General features: G+C 36.5%; 1 protein-coding gene across 1 annotated transcript; it reads left to right on the top strand.

Annotated features, from left to right (window-relative positions):
- Nucleotides 1-707: 707 nt before the first annotated feature.
- LOC128999001 (uncharacterized protein K02A2.6-like) lies at nt 708-5589 on the top strand. Its single transcript, XM_054425359.1, has 3 exons — nt 708-903; nt 1369-4038; nt 5468-5589. Exons 1-3 carry the CDS (start codon nt 708-710, stop codon nt 5587-5589), a joined length of 2988 nt encoding a protein of 995 aa, XP_054281334.1.
- The last annotated feature ends 4902 nt before the right edge of the window (nt 5590-10491 follow it).

Genomic DNA, 10491 nt, shown 5'->3' with positions numbered 1-10491 from the left:
ATACATTTCCTCCCAATGCGACTGCATTCCTATGAACGCAGTGATCACCCTGGTCGTCAACCCCAAGCGTAGACAACCCTGACAATCGCTCTCTCTCCCTCCCTCACACTCTCTTTCTCCCGCCCCCACCGTTGGCAAATCTCCGCACCAAGAGGTGGCCGACGGCATCCCCCCCATCTACCTGACACCCGTTGGCAAAACTCCGGTTCCCAGAAGAAATACATAGAGAGATACGAACATTCCTTGAAGCAGAAAAGAAAAAGTACAGTACACAAACTGCTATGTCTGCATCTACAATATCTCAACATGTATCTAATATTCCTTTCCAGCCATATACACAAGAGGAAAGTTTTCAAAACTTCACTCGGCGCTTTGAAAACTACACAAAATTATGGGGAAACTTAAGTCCAAAGGTCAAAGTGGATTTGTTTTTACAATCAATCACCCCACAAATACACGAACAGCTCTACGATCTTTGCATACCAGATTATCCACATAACAAGCCATATGAGGAATTGATTCATCTGTTGATGGCACAACTAGAACCAAAACCCAGTATTTGGGCACGTCAGCACAAATTCACAACACGTACTCAACTCTGTAATGAATCTGTACAAGCTTACGCAAATGCTCTTCGAAAGCTCAGTGTCGAATGCCAGTTTACTTGTACACATTGTAATGAATCCGTATCTGAAATTCTACTTCGAATGCAGTTTGTCAGGGGACTAAGAGACTCTGATATACGTCTTCATCTTCTTCAAGATAAACTATTGCAACCGTTTAAAGAAGTAGTCGAGAAGGCAGCTACATTGGAACTAGCGAAAAGTGAGAGCAGAATAGTTAAGACAAATGAAAATCGGGAGGAAGCACACCAAGTATCGAGCAAGAACAAACACCTGGATAGTAAGTCAAGTAAATCTAATCATATACAACTCTCTGATTATCAATCTCGTTTTGAGAAACTGAAGAACAAGTGCTATAGATGTGGTGATGATTCACATAGAGCTCATCAATGTAAGTTCAAAAATGCAGAATGCAACTCGTGTAAACGTTTTGGTCACTTAGCAAGAGTGTGCTTAAGGAAACCAAACAAGGAAGTAAAACAATCAGATGAAACCGTAGAAAATACAAGTGATGACACTCATGAAATTTACCAACTTCATTCAAAATCAAATGACAAGTTTATGCTCGAGGTAAAAGTGGAAGGACGACTCATGACAATGGAATTAGATACAGGAGCGGCTCTCAGCATTGTATCATATGATACATTTAAACTTTTTAATTCTCCAAAAAGGATTTTCAAAACAAATGTTCAACTCAGGACATACACTGGAGAAATAATCAATCCAAGAGGAGTTGTTTTTGTAGATGTTCAGTACAAAGATCAAAGTTTTGTTGGAAAACTGTACATTGTAAACAAGTGTGTAGACTCTATATTCGGAAGAGAATGGATAAGAGAGATTCAGCTTGATGCAGCTGACATACATTCATTAGATTCAAGTGAAACAAATGAAAACATTCAAGAACTAGATAAACTGATGATTCAATACGAAGACATTTTCAAAGAAGGCATTGGGAAAATACCAAACGAAAAGGGCCATTTTAATGTAAAAGACGAAACCCAGCCAATTTACATCAAACCAAGACACATGCCATATGCATTACAAGAAAAAGTAGAGAAAGAACTTGAACGACTGGAAACTTTGGGTATAATCACACAAGTCGAATCATCTGATTGGGGCACACCAATTGTTCCGGTCGTCAAACCAAATGGTTCAGTCAGAATATGCGCTGATTATAAGGTGACATTGAACAAAGTCATCAAAGACGAACACTACCCTATACCTCGGATCGACGATATCATGTCAAAGATGCATTGTGGAAAGATATTTTGTACTCTTGATATCAGTAATGCATACTTGCACCTGGAGATGGACGAAAACAGTGCCATAATGCAAACAATCAGTACTCATAAAGGGCTGTTTAAGGTGAACCGATTAATGTTTGGAGTAAAAGTGGCACCCTTGTTATGGCAGAGATTCATGGACAAAACATTACATGGCTTAGAAGGTGTACAATGTTTCTTCGATGATGTCATTATCCAAGGATCTAACCGGGAACAGCTTCTTCGCCGACTGAAACAGGTGTTCGAACGACTGAAGACAAACGATTTGAGGCTAAATAGAGACAAATGCAAGTTTTTCCAGACGAAAATTGAGTATTTAGGTCATGTGATCGATAGCAAAGGGCTACATAAGTCAGATACCAAGATACAGAGCATTCTGAAATGTAAAAGGCCAGAAAACGTTTCTGAACTCCGAACTTTCCTGGGCCTAGCAAATTATTACAACAAATTCATAAAGAATTTGGCAACACTACTACATCCGATGAACCTACTGCTACGAAAAGGAAATCCTTTCAATTGGAATTCATCTTGTGAAAAGAGTTTTCAGAAGATTAAGGAAATTATCACAAGTGACGACGTTTTGGTTCACTTTGATCCTAGCTTACCTCTGGTCTTAGCTACTGATGCTTCACCGGTAGGTGTGGGAGCCGTTCTGTCTCACCGCTATAGCAATGGAACGGACAGACCAATTGCCTTCGCCTCTCGATCTTTAACAAAATCAGAGCAAAAATACTCTCAAATCGACAAGGAAGCCTTGGGAATATATTGGGGCCTGAAAAAGTTTTTCCCATTTTGTTATGGCCGCATGTTTACTTTGATTACAGACCACAAACCGCTAGTCTCAATTTTTAATCCAGCAAAGACCTTACCAACAATCTCGGCAACACGGATATTCAACTATGCTCACTTTCTCTCCGGGTTCAACTATGACATAGAGTACAGGCAAACTGCTCATCATAGCAATGCAGATTATCTCTCACGTTTCCCTACCGAAGTTGTACAAGAAAATGCAATAGATGACCTCTCTAAGTACCACATAAACCAACTAGAAACACTTAATGTCAACAGTACCGTGGTGGCTAAGGAAACTATCAACGATTCTGTGTTGGGTCCAGTCCTACAGGCCTTAAAATCAGGACAATCTGTCGAACAATATGGATTTCACGATAACGAACTGTCCATTCAAGATGATTGTGTACTGAAGGGCTGGAGAGTCATGATACCTCAATCCCTCAAACCTCACGTGCTTCGAGAATTACACGTAGCTCATTTAGGAGAAATAAAAATGAAGGCTTTAGCTCGCAGTTTTTGCTGGTGGAAAAGTATAGACAAGGATATTGAACAGATGGTAGCTGAATGTCGACAATGCATTGAACAATGCAACAACCCGAGAAAAACTATCCATCCATGGGAACAACCTACTAATCCATGGGAGAGAGTGCACATCGATTTCTTAGGACCAACAGATGGCCAACAGTACCTCATATTAGTGGATGCTTTTAGTAAGTGGGTGGAGGTGATACAGACAAGAACAACTACAAGTACATGGACAGTCCAAGAATTACGGAAAATCTTTTCAACTTTTGGGTTTCCTCAAATCTTAGTTTCAGATAATGGAAGACAGTTTGTTTCCCAAGAGTTCAAAAACTTCATGAATGAATGTGGGATTGTTCACAGAACAACGGCACCATATCACCCAAACTCAAACGGCCAGGCTGAAAGATACGTGCAGACTGTCAAGAAGGCGTTAAAATCCATGGAGGGAGAAAAGGGTACCCTGCCAAATAAAATCCAAAGGCTTGTAATGCAACTCAGGCAATCCCCGAATTCAACTGGTACATCAGCATACCACTTAATGTTTGGAAGGAGTGTACGAACAAACCTCGCAATAATTGTTCCAGCATTAGAACCGAACAAATTTCAGAACAAGGGACTCCAAGTCGGTATAAAAAGGAATTTCAAAGTTGGAGATAAGGTTCAAGCGCGGGTATATGTCAATGGATCATCCAAGTGGTACTCGGGCTATATAACTGAAAAGCAAGGACATGTAATGTACGTAGTTCAGCTGGAAGATGGGCGAATAACTAGAAGACATGTTGATCAGCTGATTCTTCGCAGAGTGCCTCAGCACAGTAAATAGAGGAGGAGGTGTTAACATATGTTTTATTTACATTTTATTTCTAACATGTGTTCAAATTATTCTTTTGTTTACTTGTTGAATTGTTTATGTTTACTTACAGATTGTGATTTAATAAAAACTTACTTTATATTTTCTTATACAAAATGTGAACTTTTATTAGTAAAATTAGTGGAATCAACAATAGAATAGATAGAATAGAGTGAGACTTTTGGCTGTCTTTCTTGAGTGTTTCAAAGAAGTATATAGTATCAATTTGAAGGAAATTTTATTCTCTTTCAGAATATCAACTTCCACTTTAGTTGATTTCCTCACCATTTCAAAGTTATTTGAAAAAATGTTAAGCAACCTCCAAATTTATAATGGTGAGAAAATACTGAACTAAAGACTTTGTTGTTCAACTTTGTACAAATAAATATACAGTTCTACTAAACCGATTTTATTAATTAATAGGTCATTGGAAAGCCTAATTCGTGTAGATTTGCAAATAATTATGAAAGTTAGATTTTATAAAGATTTAGGGTACTAGGTAAAACCCGTCTAATGACAGTTGCTGTTGAGGTTGCAAGCAAGACCGTTTGACTATAAATCGATGATAAATAACTCCATTTTTAAAACAATTTGGGTTGTTCGTGATTTAGCAGTGTGCTTTAGGTACATCCGATCTTAATAATCGATAATGCAAATGGAAGCTGGTATTTCACTTAAGGTTCTTAGGTCAAAACAAATAGAATAACGTAATTAGAATTAAGTAAATATATCTAAAACTAAATTCCATATCCAAGATATAATTAAATTTATGTTTTCTGATTGAGCGATACAGTATATCTTTAACTTAACTGATTAAAACTATCAATATCTCAAGTGAAAGCCTTTAAAGTATTTTATGTCCAAGACACATAAAATAACTTAAATAACTTAAATAACATTTGAGTTAAGTATCATTGATTGCAGATAAGTACTAAAACGATTATAAATATTGTTGATTCGTGATTGTGCTTTAGGTAGGACTAAATCTGTTCATGCCTTTAGTTTAAAGCCAAAATCATGAAAATCGGTCGGGTTAGAAGACCTTTAACCCGACTCGGAAAAAAACATGTGTTAATAATTTAACAGCTTATTGTTATATTATTATTCAATTGATTTTTCTTTGATTAAATGTTGTTAACAATTTGCATTTGTGTTTAAAGTGAGTTCCTTTTGTTAAGTATGCGATTCTTATGTTATGTGCTTAATCTGTACCATTAATATTAGTGAGTAAAGTGGTGTATGGATTTCACAACCATTATTTTACTAAAAACCGTTGTATTTAACCACAACGGGCTCTGTTGCTAGTTATAACATAAACATGTTTTCCAACAATTCACAAACACAGCTGTATCGAAATGTCAAAGCTTAAATTCAACCACGTGTGTCCTCACCAGTGGAGGGGAAACGGAAAGGCAGGGGTGGGGCGCGCCGCAAGAGTTACGCTGTCTGGCCGCTACGAGCGCCACCAAACGGCAGCAAAATTTTGGGTTGCAGACGGTTCGTTTTACACTCGTAATGCTTTTATTATTGAGTTATTAAAATTAACTAAACTTATTATTGCAGGGCACACTTGAATCTACCCTTCTCTAGTTTTAAAAATTAAACAAAATTTTTTTTTGCACCTCTAATTCTACTTTGAAAAGTACCAATTTCCATGCAATTTGATACGTCTTTTATACTTCCCTTAGTAATTTTAAGAAATTCTAAAAACAGGGAAAGGTAGATAAACTGTTAATAAGCTTTCAAACGAGACCTTAAGTTTGTTCTTAACTTATATACAGCGTATGAAATCAGTGTAAAACGAAAGCTCTGCATTTCCACGGAGTGGCAGGGGTGTACCACAGCCTTATTGGCGGTATGGTCCAGCGATTGCAGCACATAGCGGTGAGTAGAAACCGAAAGTGACACATTGGAAAAGCGAGTTTATGTAGCATCATTCGTAAACCGGCAAACCTCTGTTACAATCACAAACTGCAGTTATGATTTTTCACTTTACACTTCACACAACCGCCATTGAAACGCCGTAAATGAAAGTTATTGGCGACGATGATTTTATAAATGTAAGTTCCCAGCCCTATACAACACTGATTCAAGGTCTTTTTCCTGGTTATCAAAACTTCAGAAAAATTGTATACACAAAGAATATCTAATTTCATTTACGGTTACAATACACATTATTGAACTTTTGATTAATTAAATCCTTTATGTAAGGAAAATCACTTGGTTATCTCACTCTTGGCTATCTCACTTGGTTTGGATTTTGCTTGCAAAACGTGATTAAAAATGTTTGCGGTATTTGTAAATAACATTTAATGTAAAAATATCAGTGACAGCTAGAAAAAATAATCTTAATCCGAACAGCTGTTCGTTATTTCATAGATGATTATGGGATGGACATTGGGAGAAAACAAGACAAAAACCACACGAAATCAGGTTTTTAAACATCCGTCATTTTATTTAAGATTTATCGAGGCCACATTTTAATGGCTATAACCATCTCACCATTGCAGTGAATACATTAAAATGATTTGGATCTTGATAGGTACTCTCGTTTTTCAGGAGAAGGCCGCGTAAAATGCCTCTTGGGCCGTAACAGACAGACCGACAGACAGAAATAGAGATGAGACTTGTTTCGGCTTCTTTAATGTACAAAACGGAAAAATAATCTAACAAATTATAATTTTGAGTAATGTACAGACAAAACTCAAATTTTATTTATATAGATTATACAGGCCATGGACCCGACGAAAAAGAAATATTGCCGGTCGGACACGGCGAGTCAACATACGGCAAGAAATGCAAAACGTAAGGAGCCCAGACGAGGAGCTGGAACAGTTAGTGGCAACGTGTACTGTACCGATTCGTCGTATAAACAACGAATTAACGTGTAGCAGACGCAACAAATAGTCAGCTGATCAGATACCCACAATTCTATCTAACCACACAAGTGGAAGGGGTAGACCCCAGCCGCCAGCAACGAGTCTGTCCTGTCTGTTCTTCCCTTGTCTCCAGTGTAGCTAGTCGGTAAAACTTTCGTATCGTGCAAATTAAATTCATTTCGCGGTGTTGGTAGGATAAATCTTTATTTTCTTAAAATCGTTTAGCCTATATCCCGAAGGGATATAATTGCAACGCGAGTGGAAAATAGAATCAGTTTTGTTTGTGAAACGAGTTGTAAAAAGTTCGTTTTTGCCGACCAACACAATCCGCCATTTGAAAATTTCACGTTCGTCACACGAATCAAATCGATCGCGTTTCTTTCAATAAACCGTCTAGTTACAATTTCCCATCCTTATCCCTGTATGTGTATCAGTGTTTTTGTGGACGTCCGAAATCTGTAAGTAATTTGTGTTATTTATTGTTATATATTAGTTTCAGTGAGTCGCACATGTGGTAAATTTTCCTGTTATATTTTGTTAGTTCCTGTTATATAAGCACATGTTTCCAGGTTCGATCTCAATTTGATGATTTTGCATATCCATTCATAGCGTAATAATCTGTATTATTTATTAAGCTGTGATAATCTAATAGTATTAAAATTAAATAGATGAAAATGTTTTTGTAGGGTAATTTAGAGTTACTTTATAAGATTTTTATAGCATTGGTATTTATTGCAAAGTCGTTATTGAAGTTCATTATTGAATATTAAAGGATAATACATTTAAGAGTGCCACAGTCAGTATTTTATTTGGGGGAAATTAAATAATATCAAGGTGGGAGCAGGTAGCTGGTTCGACTAGATACGGAGGTGTTATCGGAGGTTGTGACAGTTTATAAAATAGATGAACCGCCAAAGTACCAAATTAGCCATAAAAAATAAGCAACATTCCAATACATATTACTACGATAAGCACAATATTGTTTAATCAGTTGCACTGCGAGACTCGACCTTCGTTTTTGAATCGTTGGCCAACGAACAGGATTTGCTTGGTACTGGTCATCTCAAACAATTAAATTAAATATCACTCTTCCGTTGACACATTCGCGATCAGTGTGTAACCGCGCCATATCTTCCCTTTTGATAAATCCATTTCACATTCTTAAACGAAAGACTTCAAGTAGGGTAAAAATGAGAGAGCTAGCACCACCGTGTTATTAAACGGCTGAGAGAACTGGCACGGGGAGAACGTACATGGGTGAGAGAGCTGGCACGGTGAGAGAGCTGGCACACGGTGTCGAAAGTTTCCGTCGGCGTGTCGGGGTGGACGGTTGAGAGAGCTGGCACCGCGGAGGCTGGCACACGGTGTCGAAAGGTGTCGGAGGTGTGTCGGTTTGGAAGGGTGTTTGTTACCTGATGTCGGGCGTACGACAAGATGTATTATAAATATTTTTATTTAAAACTCGATTTTTAAGGTGGTAACGTTTGACTGACAAACGCTTGTCGCTTCTGCCATTTAGTGTTGAGTGTAGATAGTTTTCCAAATGTGTGGAGTAAATAGAATGTTAAATTGTTAGCCTTATGTAAGGAATAATGGATAAATAATAATATCTTAATAAATTAATTTAAAAACACTTATGGTGGACTTAAAATCGCTTTTATGGCATGTCATTTAACGATGACGTTGTTTACCATGAAAACAATTTGTTTAATAAGGATATTTGTACATTTATATCTGAAATTCATTTATATCATAAAACTACTGTTTGTATATTTAAATAAATATTTAACGCTGAGCTGATAATTATCCTTGATGATGCAAGGCTTATCGTGGCGTGCAAAAACTCTTGATAGAGATTATCATGGATGCAGCATTAGTTTATCAAAACATAATAATTTGCGTAACCATTACAAAGTGCAGCGTTGCAGCGTGTGTGTTAAATGACTTCCGACTGATAACGTAAATACCACGTGTGGAGGTTAAGGTCAAAGACGTCATATCTTATCAGTATATATATATATATATATATATAATTCGCGCACACAAAATCATTATCATCATGTCTTCCTCCAACGCGCTGACCACACCCTCCACCTGGGACGTTTCCATCGTCGAGGGATCAGGCCTGGAGAGTCTTGAAGACCTCTACATAGTCTTGAAGGCAGTCTTCCCTCAACCTAATGTTCAGGTAGGAAAAAAATAAAAATATTATTGATAAAAAACTTTAGATTTATAAACGTTATACTTTATATCTTTAAAATGTTTTCAACCAAATTCACCTAAGATTCAATAGTGATGTTATGTTATATCACTATCTGATAAATACACTGTATATTAAACTTATTTGCAAGTAATAATACCCTAAATTAAATAATCATACTTATGAATTAAATTAACAATGCCAATTTCTATTTTTATATCTACATTTTGAATTATGATTATTTCAAAAATGATTGCCCAAAAAACTAAATTGTCATTGTATGGAACAAGAAGGCTTTAATTTATCGTTTCATGTTCATCATTATTTTCTTTGTTAATTAATGTTTAGGTTGATTAATTATTTTTTTACCTATAAATTAAACTTATGACTAAACCTATAACTAAACTTTGACATATTTCTAGATAAGGTACAGAAGATAACAGCACTTAATTTATCTTAACACACGTTTAAAAATATTATAAATTAATTTTATTTTACATGTTTGTTTAAGTTTGAACGGAGGGATGACCAAACATACAGAGTACGGCTGCCGTATTGTGTGAAGCTCTCATCGCTCCAGGCCAGGTTTGGGGAGTACGCTGGGGCAGTGACAATAATCTCCGCGGCGGCGGACCTCACGTTGGCTCAAACCAGACGCCTGGCTGAGCTGCGGTCGAGGATCGTCAACAGTAACAGATAGTGAAAAACCATCAATTACTGTAGTACAATACATCGTAGGGACTAGCCAATTATAGAAAAATACATTTTATCATTTGAATAAGAAATACTCCATATCATTGTCAAATATAAATTACTATTCTATTGTAATCTGTTAACGATGCAAAACTATCTTGCAACAATTAAACTAAAATTTTGTAAACCATGTAATACGTGGTACAGAGAATCTGACAATCACCCTGCAAGTAACGCTCATTTAAAAAATACATTGGGCTATTTGCCAATTATTGAGACCGAGTCTGCTGCAAAATGTAGGCTTAAAACCTATTACTTAACAAATGGTGAAGGATACATCGATATAGGTAATTTTTTAAAATATCACACGAAACCTTTGATTATTTCAAAAATTCAAGAACACCTTCTTAAGTCGAAAACTCTGAAATGTAATATTATTTTAAAATGTATCTATGCAAGAACTGAAGGAGAAGAAGATGAAATCAAAGAACTGTCATTTAAGACTGCAAACGAGCCCATACTACTAGGTACAGATCTAAACACGTATTGTAAAAACGCTTTTGATAAACTTTTAACAGAACAATCAGAACACCAAGGTAAAGGTTCAGGATGGAGTCTAAAGAGTATTATAGGGCTGGAACTAAGA

The sequence above is a fragment of the Macrosteles quadrilineatus genome, unplaced genomic scaffold, assembly GCF_028750875.1.
Source record: "Macrosteles quadrilineatus isolate MER2022 unplaced genomic scaffold, UCM_ALF_1.0 Scaffold_1__1_contigs__length_201487025, whole genome shotgun sequence".
NCBI classification, from domain to species: domain Eukaryota; kingdom Metazoa; phylum Arthropoda; class Insecta; order Hemiptera; family Cicadellidae; genus Macrosteles; species Macrosteles quadrilineatus.
Note: the sequence above shows the minus strand (reverse complement) of the source record. Positions and strands in the feature narration are given on the sequence as shown.